Genomic DNA, 21,306 nt, shown 5'->3' with positions numbered 1-21,306 from the left:
CCTTTGCATCTAAACTCATATTCTCAGGCAACTAGTATCTTCAGTTCAGTTCAGTTGCTCAGCCATATCTGACTCTTTGCGACCCCATGAATTGCAGCACGCCAGGCCTGCCTTCCATCACCAACTCCCGAAGTTCACTCAGACTCACGTCCATTGAGTCAATGATGCCATCCAGTCATCTTATCCTCTGTCGTCCCCTTCTCCTCCTGCCCCCAATCCCTCCCAGCATCAGAGTCTTCCAATGAGTCAACTCTTCGCATGAGGTGGCCAAAGTACTGGAGTTTCAGCTTTAGCATCATTCCTTCCAAAGAAATCCCAGGGCTGATCTCCTTCAGAATGGACTGGTTGGATCTCCTTGCAGTCCAAGGGACTCTCAAGAGTCTTCTCCAACACCACAGTTCAAAAGCATCAATTCTTCGGCGCTCAGCCTTCTTCACAGTCCAACTCTCACATCCATACATGACCACAGGAAAAACCATAGCCTTGACTAGACGGACCTAGTATCTTAACTGAACTTTAAAGCAACCTCTAGCATATCAGGTTATAGTTCCTTTTCCTGCCCTTGATTTAGATGTTGGGTCTATTAGCTAAGAACTGTCAAAGCTAGTAATAGGAAGAGGAACAGTGTAGAGACAGCATTCTGTGTAGGAGAAAATAGAGATAGACCAAATTGCAGGAGACATGGGGTTGAGATCTGGTTCTTTTTACTAATTCTTACCAGATTTCTCCCTCTTTTCTAGTTTTATATCCTCATTTGAACAATAAGGAGATTAAACAAAATGGTCTCAATATCTAAATGTAAGAGTGGAACTGAGAAAAGGGAATTGAAAAGATTGTGTAGTATGAGGTATCAGTTCAGTTCAATTGCTCAGTTGTGACCTACTCTAAGACCCCATCAACCGCAGCATGCCCGCCAGGCCTCCCTGTTCATCACCAATTCCCGGAGTTTACCCAAACTCGTGTCCATTGAGTCCGTAATGCCATCCAACCATCTCACCCTCTGTGGTCCCTTTCTCCTTCCGCCTTCAATCTTTGCCAGCATCAGGGTCTTTTCAAATCAGTCAGCTCTTCACATCAGGTGGCCAGAGTATTGGAGTTTCAGTTTTGGCATCAGTCCCTCCAGTGAACATTCAGGACTGATTTCCCTTAGGATGGACTGGTTGTATCTCCTTGCAGTCCCAGGGACTCTCACGAGTCTTCTCCAACACCACAGTTCAAAAGAATCAATTCTTTGGTGCTCAGCTTTCTTTATAGTCCAACTCTCACATTGTACATGACCACTGGAAAAATCATAGGTTTGACTAGATGGACCTTTGTTGACAAAGTAATGTCTCTGCTTTTTAATATGCTGTCTAGGTTGGTCATGACTTTCCTTCCAAGGAGTAAGCGTCTTTTAATTTCATGGCTGCAGTCACCATCTGCAGTGATATTGGAGCCCTAAAAAATAAAAGTCTTTCATCGTTTCCATTATTTCCCTATCTATTTGCCATGAAGTGACAAGACCAGGTCCCATGATCTTAGTTTAATTTTCATTCTCCTCTTTCACTTTCATCAAGAGGCTCTTTAGTTCTTCACTTTCTGCCAAAGGGTGGTGTCATCTGTATATCTGAGGTTATTGATATCTCTCCCAGCAATCTTGATTCCAGCTTGTGCTTCATCCAGTCCAGTATTTCACATGATGTACTTTGCATATAAGTTAAATAAGCAGGGTGACAATATATAGCCTTGACATACTTCTTTCCCAATTTGGAACCAGTCTGTTGTTCCATGTCCAGTTCTAACTGTTGCTTCCTGACCTGCATACAGATTTCTCAAGAGGCAGGTCAGGTGGTCTGGTATTCCCATCCCTTGAAGAATTTTCCACAGTTTGTTGTGATCCACACAGTCAAAGGCTTTGGCATAGTCAGTAAAGCAGAAGTAGATGTTTTCCTGGAACTCTCTTGCTTTTTTGATGATCCAGTGGATGTTGGCAGTTTCATCTCTGGTTCCTCTGACTTTTCTAAATCCAGCTTGAACATCTGGCAGTTCACAGTTCACGTAATGTTGAAGCCTGGCTTGGAGAATTTTGAGCATTACTTTACTAGCATCTGAGATGAGTTCAATTGTTTAGTGTTTAAACATTCTTCAGCATTGCCTTTCTTTCAGTGAAAATTGACATTTTCCAGTCCTGTGGCCAATGCTGAGTTTTCCAAATTTTCTGGCAGCACTTTCACAAATTTGAGTGCAGCACTTTCACAGCATCATCTTTTAGGATTTGAAATAGCTCAGCTGGAATTCTGTCACCTCCACTAGCTTTGTTCGTAGTGATGCTTGCTAAGGCCCACTTGACTTATCATTCCAGGATGTCTGGCTCTAGATGAGTGATCATACCATCATGGTTATCTGGGTCATGAAGATCTTTTTTGTATAGTTCTTCCATGTATTCTTGCCATCTCTTCTTAATATCTTCTGCTTCTGTTAAGTCCATACCATTTCTGTCCTTCATTGTGTCCATCTTTGCATGAAGTGTTCCCTTGGTGTCTCTAATTTTCTTGAAGAGATTTCTAGTCTTTCCCGTTCTATTGTTTTCCTTTATTTCTTTGCACTGATCACTGAGGAAGGCTTTCTTGTCTCTCCTTGCTATTCCTTGGAACTCTGCATTCAAATTTGTATGTCTTTCCTTTTCTCCTTTGCATTTAGCTTCCCTTTTTTGTCAACTATTTGTAAAGCCTCCTCAGACAGCCATTTTGCCTTTTTGCCTTTCTTTTTCTTGGGGATGGTCTTGATCCCTGCCTCCCGTACAGTGTCATGAACCTCTGTGCATAGTTCTTCAGGCACTGTCTATCAGATCTAATCCCTTGAATCTATTTGTCACTTGTGCTGAATAATTGTAAGTGATTTGATTTAGGTCTAGTGGTTTTCCCTACTTTCTTCAGTTTAAGTCTGAATTTGGCAATGAAGAGTTCATGGTCTGAGCCACAGTCTGTTCTTGGTCTTGTTTTTGCTGACTCTCTAAAGCTTCTCCATCTTTGGCTGCAAAGAATATAATCAATCTGATTTTGGTGTTGACCATCTGATGATGTCCATGTGTAGAGTCTTCTCTTGTGTTGTTGGAAGAGGGTGTTTGCTATGATCAGTGCATTCTCTTGGCTAAACTCTGTTAGCTTTTGCCCTGCTTCATTCTGTACTCCAAGGCCAAATTTGCTGTTACTCCAGGTGTTTCTTGACTTCCTACTTTTGCATTCCAGTCGCCTATAATGAAAAGGACTTTTTTGGGGGGTGTTAGTTCTAGAAGGTCTTATAGGTATTCATAGAACTGTTCAACTTCAGCTTCTTCAGCATTACTGGTTGGGGCATAGACTTGGATTACTATGATATTGAATTGTTTGTCTTGGAAATGAACAGAGATCATTCTGTGGTTTTTGAGATTGCATCCAATTACTGCATTTTGGACTCTCTTGTTGACCATGATTGCTACTTCATTTCTTCTAAGGGATTCCTGCCCACAGTAGTAGATATAATGGTCATCGGAGTTAAGTTCACCCATTCCAGTCCATTTTAGTTCACTGATTCCTGGAATGTCAGCATTCACTCTCGCCATCTCCTGTTTGATCACTTCCAATTTGCCTTGATTCATGGACCTAACATTCCAGGTTCCTATGCAGTATTGCTCTTTATAGCATGGACTTTACTTCCATTACCAGTCACACCCAGAACTGGGTGTTGTTTTTGCTTTGACTCCTTCTTTTCATTCTTTCTGGAGTTATTTCTCCACTGTTCTCCAGTAGCATATTGGGCACCTACCAACCTGGGGAGTTAATCTTTCAGTGTCCCATCTTTTTGCCTTTTCATACTGTTCATGGGGTTCTCAAGGCAAGAATACTGAAGTGGTTTGCCATTCCCTTCTCCAGTGGACCACATTTTGTCAGAACTCTCTGCTGTGACCCATCCATCTTTGTTGGCCCTACGTAGCATGGCTCATAGTTTCAATGAATTAGACAAGGCTGTGGTCCGTGTGATCAGTTTGGTTAGTTTTCTGTGATTGTGGTTTTCATTCTATCTTCTCTCTGATGGAGAAGGATAAGAGGCTTATGGAAGCTTCCTGATGGGAGAGACTGACTGAGGGTGAAAATGAGTCTTGTTCTGATGGGTGGGGCCATGCTGCTGCTGCTGCTGCTAAGTCGCTTCAGTCGTGTCCGACTCTGTGTGACCCCATAGTCTGCAGCCCACCAGGCTCCCTCATCCCTGGGATTCTCCAGGCAAGAACACTGAAGTGGGTTGCCATTCCCTTCTCCAATGCATGAAAGTGAAAAGTGAAAATGAAGTCGCTCAGTCGTGTCTGACCCTCAGCGACCCCATGGACTGCAGCCTTCCAGTCTCCTCCATCCATGGTATTTTCCAGGCAAGAGTACTGGAGTGGGGTGCCATTGCCTTCTCTGGTGGCCATGCTCAGTAAGTCTTTAATCCAATTTTCTGTTGATGGGCAGGGCTGTGTTCCCTTCCCTGTTATTTGACCTGAGGCCAAACGATGGTGGAGGTAATGAAGATAATGGTGACCTCCAAAAGGTACCATGCAGGCACTGCTGCATTCAGTGCCCCTAACCCAGCAGCAGGCCACCTCTGACCCATGCCTCCACCGGAGACTCCTGGACACTCATGGACAAGTCTGGGTCAGTCTCTTGTGGGGTCACTGCTCCTTTCTCCTGGGTCCTGGTGCACATAAGGTTTTGTTTGTGCCCTCCAAGAGTCTGTTTCCCCAGTCCTGTGTAAGTTCTGGTTGCTCTATGGTGGGATTGATGGAGACCTTCTCCAAGAGGGCTTGTGCCATACCCAGGTCTATTGTACCCAGAGCCCCTGCCCCTGCAGCAGTCCACTGCTGACCTGTACCTCTGCAGGAGATACTCAGACACAATTCTTTCTCAGTCTCTGTGTGTTCTCTGGGTCCTGGTGTGCCCAAGGTTTTTTTGAGCCCTCTGAGCATCTCTGGTGGGTATGGTGTTTGATTCTAACTGGGATTTTGCCCCTCCTATCATCTTGCTGGGGCTTCTCCTTAGACATATAGGGTTGACCAAAAAGTTCATTTGGATTTTTCCATAAGATGCTACAGAAAAACCTGACCAGACTTTTTTGGCCAACCCAATAAATAAGCTTCCCGGGTGATATGATTTGACCCTCATTTCCCAGTGAAGGGAATCACCTTCATGTGTCCTCCTCTCACCATTCTTAGTGTTATTGTCACTGTTAGTAACTCACTAAGAGCCTGTGGATTGTGGGGTCTCCTCAAAAGAATTTCTTCTCAAGTTTGTTGTTAATGATCAACCTCCTTCTGTGAATCAGTTTTTATTTTGATGACAGTGTAAGTGGCAAGTGTTTCCTTGACCTTTCTGCAAGTGGGTGAAGCAGACCTTTGAGGAAGCTGATAAGAATGGCGATGGCTTATTGAACATTGAAGAGATACACCAATTGATGCACAAACTAAATGTCAATCTGCCCCGAAGAAAAGTCAGACAAATGTTTCAGGTATGTTTTCACAATGGGATTGACCTTATGTAAAATACACTTTGGAGGGTAATGTTATTCTGAGATATTTCAAAAGGCTGTTTTGTCTTGGTGGAAGCTAATATTACCTGCTGTATATTGTTTTGTTTTTCTTTGAAGACAGAGGCATTTTATTTCATCAGAGAAAACTTCCCAAACTTAACATGCATCCACAATTTCACTTCCTAAAATGTGTTATTTTTGCCATTTTCAGAGTGATTATAAGCACTTTACTTGACAGTTTAATAATGGGATAAATAGGATGAAGTCCCTTGGAGAGGATAAGATCTCATCTATCAACCTCATGGTCTGTAATAAGGATCAGAATAAAGACTGAATAGTGTGAAAAATTAGCACTTGTGGAACTCCTCAAGAGCCCTCTATTTTGTTTCAGAGGAGTTGAGGATTTTAGAATCCCTAAGATTTAGAAGTACTGTATCACTCTTGCCATTTAGGGAGCTCTCCAGAAGTTCACTCCACAGCTTGTTGGTATTAGATGAGATGTTCTTTCCCTGTTTGAAAGTCCTGGAGGAAAATTCTTAGACCCAAATTTATCCTGTGTCCCCCAGCTCAGATTGTACTCAGTCTTCCGTCTAAGATGCTGAAGTGAGTTCTGTTAAGATTGGTGCAAAGACAGTGTTCAATTATTAATAATTCCTAGAACATTAATTTTGGAAAGGCTTTTATTTGAAGATAAGTCATATACGTAATTCATGTGTTGTAGTAATTTGCTGAGTAGGTAGTTCATATTTTTTATGTGTAAAATTAAGTAAGAGGGTTATATTTTATGGTTAATGTGTCTTGCTCCCTTTGTTTTCTGGACTCTTGTTATCAGAGGTGGTGAGGGCAGAAACGACATGAGGGGTGATTTGCAACAAGGAATGGAAGATGGGGGCTGGCTTTGATCTGTGAGCTCTTACAGTTACACAGCCTGTGGTCCTGTCCTTGGAAGCTGGAGCTAGTTTGCACTGTGGGAACTTGGTCCCATTGCACTGAAGAGAAAGGAAAGAAGAGCAAGGAATGAGACACACTATGAAAGGAACTAGAGATGGAGAGAGGGACTTTGGAGGTGAACTGAGTGGTCACAGAGTGAACAGCCTGTAAACTACATGGAAAGGTTCGCCACGTTCCTGGCACTCCCCGTGACACCTAACTTTTGTCCTGTTGTGAGCCCCATCTCCCATCTGTTCCTTTTCATAGATGTTCATCATACAGGGAGAGAGAGTCCTGATTAAATCAGAGAGGGCACACTTATAGAGGGGGGCAAAGTCTATACTTACAAAAATAATGATCTGGGAGTACTTTTTGGAAGTAAGAGAAGTAACATTTAATTTTGACTTATTTTTACTTCTGCATTTTTAACCCTCTTCAGATACCTTTTGTCTCTAATGCACACGTACTTTGAGGATAAACCATGAAATGTTTATATTAAAAGTCTTGTGAGTTCAAAGTTAATACTTCAGAGAAGTTTTTTTCCCCAAAAACTTTAAAATTCTTATATATATATATATTTTTTTGTATTGGGGTATAGCCAATTAACAATACGGTAGTAGTTTCAGGTGAACAGCAAAGGGACTCAGCCATACATATACATGTATCCACTTTCCCCCAAACCCTCCTCCCATCCAAGTTGGCATATAATATTGACCAGGGTTCCATGTGCTATGCAGTAGGTTCTTGTTTGTTATCCATTTAAAATATAGCAGTGTGTACATGACTTTCCCAAAGTCCCTAACTATCCTTTCCCCCTAGCAACCATAAGTTCATTTTCTAAATCTATGATTCTCTTTGTTTCGTAAGTTCATTTGTATCATTTCTTTTTAGATTCCACATATAAGGGACATCCTATGATATTTTTCCTTTTCTGTCTGACTTCACGCAGTATGACACTCTCTAGGTCCACCCATGATTCTGCAAATGGCATTATTTCATTCTTTTTAATGGCTGTGTAATATTCCATTGTATATATGTACCACATCTTCTTTATTCAGTCCTCTGTTAATGGATATTCAGGTTGCTTCTATGTCTTAGCTATTGTAAACAGTGCTGCAATGAATGTTGGGATGAATGTATCCTTTTGGATCATGTTTTTCTCTGGATATATGCCCAAGAGTGGGATTGCAAGGTCATATGGTAGCTCAATGTTTAATTTTGTAAGGAACCTCAATACTGCTCTCCATAGCAGCTGCACCAATTTACATTCCCACCTACAGTGTAGGAAGGTTCCCTTCTACTTTGGAGATGTTTTAAGAAAGCATTAAGGTCTCTTTTTGTGACTTTGGATTTAAAGATTGAAAGACTTCTCAAGCAAGGAGTGACTGGAGAAGTAGCTGGGCTTCTAGTGTAAATATAGATTATTTCTACCATAGATTTTGCATGTAGCTCAGGGTGGAGTAATGGGAACAGGAATCTTAGTTTTATTTTAAGGAGCATATTCTTTTTCTTTCCTTTTTTTTTTTTTTTTTTTTTACTGAATTGCTGGTAAAGACATTAAATCCTTCCTGGAATTTTCTTTGCCTTCTTGTTGCAGTGCAAGATTCAACTTATTTTTTAAAAGTAATCTGTTAGGGTATGGATAGCTTCTTTTGCAGTCTTTGAGGCTATTGCTTAAAACCTCAGAGTGGTACTGTTCTTAATGGTTTAGGCATTTCCAAAGAAATCTTGAAAAATGTATCATCTCTCTCTCCAGGGTTATAAATTTTGAAAAAACTACAGCAGAAATATGAACATTAGACATACTTTCTTAGGATGCAAAGACTACAGCCAAGAGCCTGAAACACCAAAATTGTTGGTATTCTGTAGATCAGTCTATCACTGCTTTTAAAATGACAGAAGGAAACAGCAATCAGCCTCAAAAAGAAACTCTGTGTGATGTAAATATCGGTCTAAGTGTTTGTTCATAGTTGACGCAAAGTTAGATGAGTTTAAAAAGATATATTTTTATACACACTTTGACTTTCAAAGCTGTTTAAAACCACTGACTATATGTCGCAAAATCTATGTATTTCAAAATGCCATTCATCCCCTGTCAGTTTTTATTTGGTTTTACAACTGTGTTCACTTAGAATAGAGAACATATAAATGGATTGGTTACTCATTATATATTCCCAGCAGTTTTATGGTTTTATGACAAATCCAGCCAGTCAGAAGGCAGGTACATGGTAAAAGATCGTTGCTCAATAATTACTAAGAGCAAATAATTTCAACTAGAGATAAGTGCAAATGGATTTTTCAGGCAGGGAGGTACCAATGATGCTGCTGGCTATAAGAGCAATAAGCTATCTATGTAGAATTAAGAAATTCTTTTATAGGTAAAAGTTACATTTGATTGAATCACAGATTAGAAGCTGATAAAAGACTAGTATTTTCATCATATATTGAGTGTATTTTCTCTTTTGCTTATGATTAATCTTCTCCAAGATTTCTTTTATTAGTTTTGTCAAAAGACCAGCTTTTGGCTTAATTGCTCACCTTCCATGTTATATCTTCTTGTTTTCTGTTTTGTTTAGCTTTCTTCTTTTGCTTATAATTTATTTCCTTCTATTTTCCTTAGCTTAACTTTTAAATAGCTTTTGGAGTTGAATTGTTAGGTTATCTGATTTTAATTTACCTTGCTTCCTAATAAGTTGAAAACTTCGAGTTCCCCTCTAACTACTGCTTTAGTGTCATCACACAAGTTTTAATATGTGGGGCATGTGTTTCCTTCTGTTTAATTTCCTATTTAGAAATGGTTGTTTCCAGACAAAGTTTTTTAAGCTTTCTTTGTTGCTTTATAAATTTACTGTGGTCAGAAAAATTCATTTTTATAAAGTCGATTCTTTGAAACATTATTGTGGCCTAATGTATAGTCAATTTTTAAATTGATCCATGTGTTCTTGAAAAGAACGTGTTTACCATTTGCAAAGTGGGCATTAGCTGTTTATTGTAAATATTATTTCCCACTGCTGAATTTCCTATTTCAAACTCTTACTGCTTTATTTTTTCTATGCCTCTTTCAGGAAGCTGATACAGATGAGAATCAGGGAACTCTGACTTTTGAAGAATTCTGTGTGTTTTACAAAATGATGTCTTTGAGACGAGACCTTTATCTGTTGCTTTTGAGCTACAGTGACAAGAAAGATCACCTAACTGTGGAAGAACTGGCTCAGTTTTTGAAGGTGGAACAAAAGGTATCATTAGACAGTTGAACTGAATGTTTACTTAAAAATACTTGTGAAAGATACATGGGTTTCTCCTAGGGCTGAGTGTAGGTATATTTTAAATTTAAGTTAGAAGGGTAAATATCACAATTCCAAAAAAATCTTATCTATTGAGGTTTTAAAAATGTGTTCCCAGCAGCTTTAGAGAAATTGAATTAGTAAATTGAACACATACATAATTTTTAACCTTAAATATGCATATTTTTCCACAAAGTGGTGACTACTGTCTTATGTGTTTCCTTTTAGGTACTACAGTAATATTTTCTTTATGTTAGTAATATAGCTAGGTATTTATCAACTATGATATAATTCTTTTAAAAAATTATTTATTTGGCTGTACTAGGACTTAGTTGCAGCATGTGGGATCTAGTTCCCTGACTGGGGATCAAACCTGGGCTCCCTGTATTGGGAGTATGGAGTCTGACTGGACCACCAGGGAAGTCTCCTATGACATAATTCTTTTTTTTTTTAGTTGGAAGATAATTGCTTTACATTGTTGTCTTGGTTTCTGCCATACAACAATGTGAGTCAGCCATAAGTATACATGTCTCCTCCCTTTTGAAGCTCCCTCCCACCCCCAGCCCATCTAGGTTGTCACAGAGCACCAGTTGAGCTTCCTGTGTTACATAGCAACTTCCTAGTATTTTCATCATATATTGAATGTATTTTCTATTTTGCTTATGATTAATCTTCTCCAAGATTTCTTTTATTTCTTTTATGCTATCTGTTTTACATATGGTAATGTACATGTTTCAGTGCTACTCACTCAATTCATCCCACCCTCTCCTTTCCCCAGTGGGCCCACAGGTCTATTCTTTATGTCCCCATCTCTATTCTTGCCCTGCAAATAGGTTCTTCAGTACCATTTTTTCTAGATTCCATATATATGCTTAAATGGACAACATTTGTTTTTCTCTGATTTTCTTCACTCTGAATAATAGGCTCTAGATTCATTCACCTAGAACTGACTCAAATTTATTCCATTTTATGGCCGAGTAATATTCCATTATATATATGTACCACAAATTCTTTATCCATTCATCTGCCCTATGACATAATTCTTAACTAGCAAAATAGTACTTCATTGGTAAATATCTTCCCTCACACCTTGTGCTATGCATCTCTTCCATATGGCTGTGCCTGAGTTGTATACTTTATAATAAACTGGTAATAGTAACTAAAGCACCTTTCTGAGTTCCATAAGTCATTCTTGTAAATCTTAGAAACTGAGTCACAGGAACTGACAAAGACTTTCTCCTTAACTAAACAAACTCTAGGCAGGCTCTTTGGAGCCACTTTTTCTACTGGGTTCCATCCTTTGGCCTTGCCCTTAAGAATCCAGTTGTAGCAATAATTCTTAAGTCTGTTTAACAAGAATCTCTATCCTTGACATCTAGTCACCTTCGATGTCTGATAAAATTCTTCATCTACCACTATGCCCTGGTGATATTTGATCACCTTGGCCTGCATTTCAGGAAGAATCCTATTAGGTTGGGTTAGCCAAAATCCCCACTTCTGTCTGGTATTTCTTCCACTGATCCCTGTTCCTTGGCTGTAAATCTCTACTTGTATTCAAAATTGAATCAGTTCTATACTGAATTCTCTTTTCCCCTTTTTTGCAGTAGTTAACTGATTAAAATCTGTTTTTAGTTTTAACTTACTTCCAGTTCTGATTATTCCTTGACAGAACTCCCAAATTTGTTAATAGGTCAGGTAGAACTGGGGTAGCCTAAGCACCTCATTTGTGGCTGGCATCTGAAATAGGGGCAGCCTATGGGCCTGAGTCTTGTGAGGTCTAATGCTAACTCCAGGTGGTCAATGTCAGAACTGAATTGCATCATTGGAACCCAGTTGGTGTCAGAGAATCAGAGATTCGGTGGTGTCAGAAAAAAGACACTAGACCTGGTAATATTTTACTTTGTTCCATTACCACCATCACATACATTTTAGGCATAACAGATTTATAAATTTCATTGTTGCTTTCTTAAGGATTAAGCCAGACAGTATTAACAAAATGTTTTATCACAATCAGTTATTAAATTAGTTTGATAATTTGACAAAGGCTGAGCTTCTCCATTAACAAAGTTAGCTCTAAGACAAGTAGAAAATGGGAATGGAGTAATAGCAGAATTTTTTTCCCCCCAGAGAATATGCGTTTCTTAATCTCTATTACACTGTTTCTTGCAATTATAGCTACTCCCGCTTTTTCATCAGAAGAACTCTTCCTAGTATAGTAGAGAGACCATTAGACCAGGAGTCTAGAAGGTCTGCATTTCACACCTGGCAAGTTGTTTTTTTTTTTCTTTAAACTTCGAGGATAATTGCTTTACAATATTGTGTTAGTTTCAGTAAGCTTTATTGGTTGGAGAATCTTACACAGGCCAATCAATATTGTTTTTGAGCCTTGGTTTCCTAAGCTGTAAAAAGGGGAGTTAATACCTACCTTCCTTTCTCACAGTGTCAGATTGAAAACTGATAGGGGTGATGAATGTGAAAGCCCTTTGACAGAGATATTTGGAAGCACAACAGTGTGAAAAAAATAAAATGTTTAAAGATATTGACTTCAAATTCATTTGTGCTAGTGGAATTTACCCAATCTAGCTGAAGAGCAGTAGTGGATATCACTTGCTAAGGGGCACGTATTTTTTTCCTCCTTTTGTTATATTGACATTCAATCAGCAAATTTTAGTTGGGCAAAATAGAAGCCACTGTTCTGTGACTTCTGCTCCTGGCAGGTGATTACCCATTTCCAGTTTAATTTTCTAAAGTAGCTTGAAGCTACATGCGGATTTAACACAAAATAAATTTTAAAAAAATTATCATGTATCAAGAGGCATAAACCATAAGGAAAATATTAGTGTTTTGAAACTTTTATATGTGGTCCAATATATCAAACATGATAAAACGAATGTCAGGTTCAAACTCAGAAAATGCAATATACAAAAGAGAGAAATAGTGAATTTCCCTAGCGTAGAAAGTGCTGTACAGACTATTGAGGGGAGAAATGAATACTCAGTAGAAAAATGTGCAAAACATAAAAAATTTTACAATGTCAATAACATTAAAAATGTTCATCCTTCACTAGTAATTAAAAAATGTGAAGTAAAACCAAGAGACCATTTTTCAGCCATCAAATTAATAAAGGTTAAAATATAGTATGAAACATGGTATACATATATTTCTGGTGAAGTTGTGAAATGATACAATCTTTCTATAGGGTAGTTTTATTATTTATCAATTTTTACATAATATATAAAACTTTGACCAATCCATTTTACTTCTAATAATTCATCCTAAGGAAATAGTTGTGCATAGAAAAAAGTTATCAAGTTGTGCATTTCAGGATTTTTTAACAGAGAGAAAAATTGGACATAATCTAAGTGTGCAGCAGGAGAGTCATTAGTCAAGAGTTTTGTAGGGTTTTGGGCTTTGAAATGGGATTTTCACAGTGTAACAAATCTGAGGCAATTTGGTGATCCGTATGGCAGTAATTCATTCATTTCTGATGGCATCAGATTGGTGTAGACCCCAGAGTATTCAAATTTTACAGATTTACTCAGTTGTGAAATGAAATATCACTGCTGGCCACATATGCTGTCCAGGATTATGGGAATTCAAATATTGGCCTGTAGGCCAGACATTTTTATTTCACTGAAGCACTTTGAAAATTGAATTGATGACTTTGACAAGTCCAACTGCTGTTTGATTAGGACTTTCATCCTTGAAATACGATGTGCTCAGAGAAATTTTCACTCTTTTATATCCATGAAGAAGTGCCAGTTAGGGAAGAAGCCAGTTGGCTGGATTTTCCCTTCTGTCACTTCCTTGCATCCACAGATCAATATCACACACATCCATTAGTCTGTGGTTGTAGAGTACAAGAGTTGGTTGAGACCCTTTTCCAGGTTTTCTATTAAAAAAATTTAAATATATATATATGCATATATGTATATTTTAAGTTCTACAGTGTTGTGTTGGTTTCTGCCATACAACAGTGCAGATCAGCCACAATTATAAATACATCCCCTCCCTCCCTAGACTCCCCCACCACCCCCATCCCATCCCTCCAGGTCATCACAGAGCAGCAGACTGGGCTCTTCTGTGCTACTCAGCAACCTCCCAGAAAGGGATAGACCTAACAGAGAAGAAAGGGACCAGCCATCCATCTGATACCTGATCGTGTATAATTGATGCTGCCCTCTTCATTCATCCCACTCTCTCCCTGCCTCACTGTGTCCACAAGTCCACTCTCCACATCTGCATCTCCATTCCTTCCCTGGGGCTGAATGTATTTTGTGTTTGATTCTTTTCAGGGTTTTGGTTTAGGAGTAAGAATCTGATTTCATTCCCTCCACCCTCCTCGACAGCCTTTCTTAGCAAGCCTCTACCTTTTTTCTAATCCTTTTGTTTCTTATGTATTGAAGAGTGAGGAAGAGAAGGCAGGAATATTGAAGCATCTTTATAGTTTGCAGATGCTTCTAGCTCTTAACCAAGAGCAAAGGCACTGCCATAGGTGAGTCAAAAGCAGATTTCTATTTATGTATGGCTTTTTATCTGAAATATGCATGTGGTTGGTTAATTCCAGGGGAGTTTTCAGAACTTTTGTGATCCCGTGCTAGACGGCCCTCTTCTTATTGAACTTTATATGACACAGACCTATATATTATCCCTTTGTTGTGGTACTAACAGTTGCTCATTTTGCTTTTTTCTGTTGAAATATACCCTTGATTCTTCTGATCCAATTGTATAAGTGTCATTTTCCCCCTCTCCCTTCATTACCCTTTACTGAATCCAGACTGGTTTGGTGAGAGTCATGGTATTCTAATATCATCTCTCTTGTGGGAAATAATTATAAATTCTTCTCTGCTAGAACTGTCCCTTTCTGGTGTTAGTGTTCCTTTATCTTTTATTTTTAAAGCATTCTCCTCATCATGGAAAGCATTCCATTAAGAACCTTTCCTAAATCTGTTTCATTTTTCTTAATCATTCGCAATTAAAGCAATTGAGAGACTGTTCAGAGTAATTGTGTCTTGTAATATTTTTTCTCTTGAATACAGTTCCCAAAAGACATTTTCTATGAAATAGCTTTGTGTTTAAATGCTTTGAAATTTGTACCTTAATTTTAGGATGAGTTAGAGTAGCCATTTTGGGGGGATAAACAGTTATCGCAGTTGTCTTTTTCAGTTGGAAACTGAATGACCATTCATCTAGAGATGTTTCTCTAATCCCTTTTGAAATTGCCAAAAAATATAGTAAAAAGACCCCTGCTCCCTGTAAAACCACAAGGACAAAGAGAATAGGAGAGGATTCAGAAACAGCAATATCTTGAAACTTGTCTGATCTAAAGGAGACCTCAGAGCACTGAAACCCAAGCCCACAGAGCAAGAAACCACAAAACACGTTCATTTGCCTCAAGAACCCAAGAAAGCTCAAGAATGAAATTCACACAGTACTCTGAAAACAGGAGAGGAGCCGGGGTTGAAAGCACAAGCGTTGGTTGGAAGTCTGATCCAGATGCTGCTAGGGCTCCAGATCCTCTCCCCTCCCTGTGGTAGCAGAGCAGCTGTCCCTTCTACACCCTGGCGTGAAACTGAAAGTAAGAACCGGAGGAGGGTGGACCAGAAGACTCTGGACTAAGTCATGCCAGGCACACCTGAGCGAGGGCCCTGAAACATAGGAGATGGGTCAGGCGGCTTTCAAAGATGGCTACAGTAGTCCCCATGTCCCTGTATGTGTATTGCTTTACAACATGACTTTGCTTCTCCGCCTGTCAAGAAGTGAAGTCTATTTTTCTGCCCCCTGAACCTGGGCTGACTTTGTGACTTGGTTTGACTAGTGGATTGTGGCAGAATTAATGTACAAGGAATGTAGGCTTCAGAGCCTTGGCAGTTCCCCTTCGTCCCCTGTTGGGGCTGTGAGACTATCATGTGAGGAAGCTGGGTACTTTCTCCGAGGAGGAGAGACCACATAGAGAGGCCCAGCCAACAGCAACCACAGTCATGTTGGTGAAGCCATTTTGGACTATATGACTGTAGTCATGTGACTAGCTGCCTATTTTTACCCAGAAACCCCCAGGTGAAAACAGAATAATTATGTGGCTGGACCCAGTCCCACTTACCATCCTACATAGTTGTAAACAAGTTAGTGGTGGTTGTTTTAAGTCTCTTAAGTTTTGGAAACGGATAATGAGTACAAAGATTATGTGAATATTTATGAGCTGAATGTGAGAACTACAGCCCTCTCCCAATGTTCAGATCTTGGGTTTGTCCCTTCCAAGTAGGACACTGGAAAATTTTCCTTAGAGGAATATTACAAACTTTGGTAGGTTAAATAGTAGCTTGAAAAGATATGTCCAAGTCCTAACTCCCTGTATCTGTAAATGTGACCTTATTTGAAAGTAGGGTCTTTGCAGATGTACTAAAGGGTGTTGCGATTAAATTATCCTAAATTTCATGTGTACTCTAAATCCAGTGATGAGTGTCCTTATAAGCAACAGAAAAGAAGACACAGACACACAGAAAGAAGAAGGTGGCTGTGTGAAGATGGAAGCAGAGACTGTGGTTATGAAGCCTCAAGCCAGGGTTTGCCAGCAGCACCAAAAGCAAGGGAAGAGAAATGGAATGGATTCTCCATCCTGTGTCTCCAGCTCTCGGAGATAAACTCAAGGGGAACCGCCCCCCCCCCCACACAAAGATATTTACATCAGGAATTTCCTAAGAGTCCCACTGGAGAACTCTACAGTGAAGCTTACTAGTCACTAAGCTCTGCTCAAGAACACAGAGCTTTCAACCAATTTTTCCTTGCCTTAGTTTTAAATGGGTTTTTAAATAGTTGATTTAAAAAATGAGCTTTAAATAACCAGGGCTTACCACACGTTTGAGGAAGTCCTCTGCTATAAAGAAAGAGACAAAGGCAAACAAGTAACTCAGGAAACTTAGAGGAAAGAGACAATGCAGGGAAGGAAACTTTAGAAACTGACGTTAATGCATCCGAGTAATTAAAAAAGTTGCCGCCATGAAGAAAGAGCAAGGTGCTATGAAAAAAGAAGACTCAGAGCAAGAGAAGAGCAGGGAACTACATTTGTTAGTTGTCTTAGATAAAGTTGAGAAAATTTCCCCCAAAGGAGAACAAACAGCAAAGAAATAGATAAATGAGAAGAAAATTGTTAGATTAATCCTGAAGGTCCACTATCTGAATGATAGGAGTTACAGAAAATGATGAGCTAGAAGGGAGGATATTTATCAAACAAGTAATAAAAAGATGATTAGCACCAAAAGGTAGGGGTGTCTAAACTGCTGGTGTCCACTGAGTGCCAAGCACAGTGAATATAGAAAGATCCACATAGAGACAAATAACAGTGAAATTTTGCAATGCTAAGGTTAAAGTGAACCCCTAAAAGCTTGCATAAAGGGGAAAAAAAATCCCTTACCAAATTAACAAACAAAAATAGGTCCTGTGGAAAGAATTGGAATCAGAATGGCTTCAGACTTCTCAACAGCAATTCTGGAAACCAAAAAAAAAAAATTAAGCAATGATTTCTGACCTAGAATTTTCTGCCTGGTTAATTTGTCAACGAAATGTGTGCACAGAATGAAAAAAACAGATAACACACAAAAATACATACAAGAAATAAATAATTTACTTCTCAAGTGCTCTTCGATAAGAGTGACACAATGATGTTAGGACAAAAAGCTGAGTGAAGTTCTAGAACTCAACCAGCCTGGAAGAAGGAGGACCTTTATAGAGGAGAAAATGAAATTCATGGATTACCTATTGCCTTGATGTGGAAAATAATACTGAGATACCATTTGAGTCACTGAGAAAAATTTGTGATAGGAACATTGTAAATTAAACAGATGGGTGGGAATTTCAGCAATTAAATCAGAAAAAAATTCTATACGAGCAGAAGCGCAACCAGATTATACAGTAGACTCAGTGTTAACATTTGCATACTCTAGAGAATTATATTAGCAGTTTAATAAAAATTAAAATATAACTCAACTAGGAGGATGGATGGAGAAAGTTTTGCTGGCCCCAAAGAGCTGTCTTTTTTTTTTTTTAATGGTAAAAAGATATAATGTTTAAAGTGTATGAAACAGGAAATAGCATCATATACCTAATAATTAAGAAGATAAAGACTTATTCCACAAGAAATATCTAGAGATGTTGGCATTATTACCTCTGGACAGTGGCTTTATATATATAGAGGGGAAACTCTGCTTTTAGTCATAAACACCTTAGTTTTGACTGGCTTAATTATGAATATGTTACTTTGGTAAAAATAAAGGGGAGAGAGTTTATCCATGTTGAAATTCTTTACAAATTATCTTATGATTTTGTGTTTGGGGAATCATTCCAATCTGGAATTATCAAAGAAGTCAAATGAATGGATTTGAAAGTTACAAAAATTTCAAAAGTTAAGTTAAAATGTGGGAAATTCAATTATACTAAAAAAAAAACACTCACTTTGGAAAGTATTTCAATTTCTCAGTAGAAATATAGAAAAACACCCAGACAATAGATATAACATAAAAGAAAAAGCTTTGGACTTGAATTCAGAAAGTTGAAATTTGAAACTTTGTTCTGCCTTTTAATGATTGTTTGATTGATTGTGATAGGTAACCATTCTTTGTGTCCATTTTCCTACTTACAAGATGAAGATAAAAATACTAAGTTTACAAGAACTATAAAGATTATGGATGTAAGAACTTTTAATAAACTGCACAGCATTGATTACATTATGAACATGTTATCAAGGTTTCCTCAAGTTCTTTTTTACACCATTTGCCTTATATAGAATAAACAATCGTCAGTGTTAAGAGACAGTGAGGGGCTCAGATATTGATAGCAAACAAGACTTTCAAGTGAACTCCATGGGAAAGAGGAAGAAAATGTTCCTATTCCGTCTTATCATTCATGTCAAATAGAACACAAAACGGGGGAAAGGACACTAAAGAGTATTAACGTATGTTGAACCTTCATTCATACGGTAAAATCCCAATATAACTTTCCAAGTGAGGTCTGGAAAACTCAGTTGTGTTAAGTGCAGGATTTTGCTCTTGGGAGGTTAATTAAAAGAAAGCAAGGCTGGAAGAAGGATGGGAACGGATTTGCTTACATTTCCATTCTCATTGTTATGAGGTTTTACTGTATTTCAATGAGTTAATCCTTAATACTTGTATTTTCGATTAGCTCTTATTAATTTTTATATGGTGCTCAGAAAATTGTGGCCTTTCTAGAATGCCTACTGACATTTTCACTAATTTAATGAATACTTTTCAAATATGATGATTTTCATTAGCACATTCTTTGTGTTTTGAGCTAGTAACATGTTCTCATGGGCAATTAACTCCATCCTAGGATGCCAGGATTCTTTTTTCTTGTTGTTTGTTTGAACTTTGTTTTTAGATCTCACAGGCTCCTGGTAGATTGAGGCTAGTGCAAGGCCCTGATGTCTCTGAACAAATGGCCTCATAAACCAAATAATTGCAATGTAAACTCAGTCTTCCAATGGAACATACAATTTTTTAAAATCAATTTCTATTTTGTGAGAAATTATCTTTTAAACTGCATGTGATAAGTCTCTAGCTTATAACAGATGAATCAATGAGCTAGTCAAAAGCCAGACTGGCTCAGTCAAGTTACTCACAGGTAGCATGATATCATGTATTTATGTATTTTGGGGTGATGTCTGCTAAGGAGGCCTCTGCATGCAGTAAAGACTATAAAATTTATGCAAAGAATTCAGCTAGCCTTAGGGGAACAAAGCATTCTGTGCTCTTTCAAACATGCAAAAATGGTTGCATTGTAGAGTTTTTTCTTCCCCTGCAAAAATTTAAATGATATTAAGTAGATGGTTTGAATTTAGAGTTCACTACAACATAAGTATTGAACCTAAGAGGTAATGGAATTTTTGAGAATATCATAGAAATATAAAATACTGACTCCCAACTTATCTTCTATTGTTATTTGTTAGTATATTTAAATATTGTTGTTCAATTGTGGGACTGAATGAATTTTTGATCAAAATATCACATCCTTTGTTACTATTAAAGTGATTATTCTCAGAGTTTCCTTTTCCTAGTCACACAGTAAGCATGTAATGTACTTGCAGCAAAGTGAAAGTGGCTCAGTCATGTCTGACTCTTTGCAACCCCATGGACTATACAGTCCATGGAATTCTCCAGGTCAGAATACTGGAGTGGGTAGCCTTTCCCTTCTCAAGGCGACCTTCCTGACCCAGGAATAGAACCCAGGTCTCCCACATTGCAGGCGGATTCTTTACCAGCTGAGCCACAAGGGAAGCCCCAGAATACTGGAGTGGGTAGCCTATCCCTTCTGTAGGGGACCTTCCCAACCCAGGAATCGAACCGAGGTGTCCTGCATTGCAGGTGGATTCTTTACCAACTAAGCTATCAGGGAGCAAACTTCAGACTAATTCAGTACTATTAGCATATGCATACATTTTTCTTAGAATTATTAATCTATTTAATCCTCACAGCTACCTTATAAGGTAGCCACAGAGAATGGGAGTGACTTATGTAAGAACACACTGTTACATATGTTCTTAAGTAAGGCAGTTAATTTGAATATTAAGAGCACGTGTTATATGTTAATATGAGGCAGTTGATTTGAATATAAGCGCTCTCATTCCAGAGTTCTCACCTACCTTTTTATTTTCTTTTGCTAACCTTTATGTTCTTGAATCACTATGGTAGATTGCTCCCATGAATTGGTGGAAGGATCTGTAGATATATACACACAGGTGGATTTACCTAGAACATTATGCTTTGGCAGGGAGTCATTTTCTTTTTACATACAATTTATGATTAGCCAACTTCAGTGTTTGTATGGAAGGCATTACTTTTGCTAGCTACTGGCTTATAGTGAGTGGATTTTCAGTCATGTATTTGCACTGATTATTGACTTGGTTTTATTAATCTTATTGCTTCATGGAGAACATTGGTCTAATAGTTGAAGGACTATTTTCACTGATTAAATCTGAAAGATGCAGAGGAATACTGAGTTCATAATCATTTTCCAAAGATTAAGTAATTATGACACAAGTAACCCCAAACACTGCTCATTTCACCATTTTGCATTGTATCAAGAATACTTTAAAAATCCATGTGCCTTTTTAGCATGGAGGAAAATATCTCATGAAATTGCAGGTTCTCTACTATTGTTCTGTTTTGTTTAGATGACAAATGTGACAACAGACTATTGTATTGACATCATAAGGAAATTTGAAGTTTCTGAAGAAAATAAGGCGAAAAATGTCCTTGGCATAGAAGGTAAAATAATTAATATTCTTAATTTCTCATTTCTCCATTCAGTATTGTTAAGTTACCTTCTAGCAAAATTTTTAGGAAAAGAAACCGGGAGATATCCTTGGAATTACAGATGATTCAAACAAAATCCACAACACACACATAATTTCCTACAAATCAGATGTCATGATTTTGGTGTTTCTCCTGCTTTTGCAATGACAATAGCATTTTCCACTCTGAGCAAGTCAGCTTGATGCCACTATGTATAATATATGCCAAGAAATATTTTGACTTTTCTTAAATGCCTAATTTTTAGAAAT

At 38.2% G+C, this 21,306-nt stretch overlaps 1 protein-coding gene across 1 annotated transcript in view; it reads left to right on the top strand.

The window, feature by feature from the left end:
* The window catches only part of PLCH1 (phospholipase C eta 1), a 252,056-nt gene that overhangs the window by 154,507 nt on the left and 76,243 nt on the right, over nt 1-21,306 (top strand). Inside the window, exons 5-7 of the mRNA XM_040247343.1 lie at nt 5,369-5,499; nt 9,516-9,686; nt 20,917-21,010. Of these exons, the coding sequence (XP_040103277.1) occupies nt 5,369-5,499; nt 9,516-9,686; nt 20,917-21,010 (396 nt within the window). The remainder of the gene's footprint in view (nt 1-5,368; nt 5,500-9,515; nt 9,687-20,916; nt 21,011-21,306) is intronic.

Source organism: Oryx dammah, unplaced genomic scaffold, assembly GCF_014754425.2.
Source record: "Oryx dammah isolate SB20612 unplaced genomic scaffold, SCBI_Odam_1.1 HiC_scaffold_2, whole genome shotgun sequence".
NCBI lineage: Eukaryota > Metazoa > Chordata > Mammalia > Artiodactyla > Bovidae > Oryx > Oryx dammah.
Note: the sequence above shows the minus strand (reverse complement) of the source record. Positions and strands in the feature narration are given on the sequence as shown.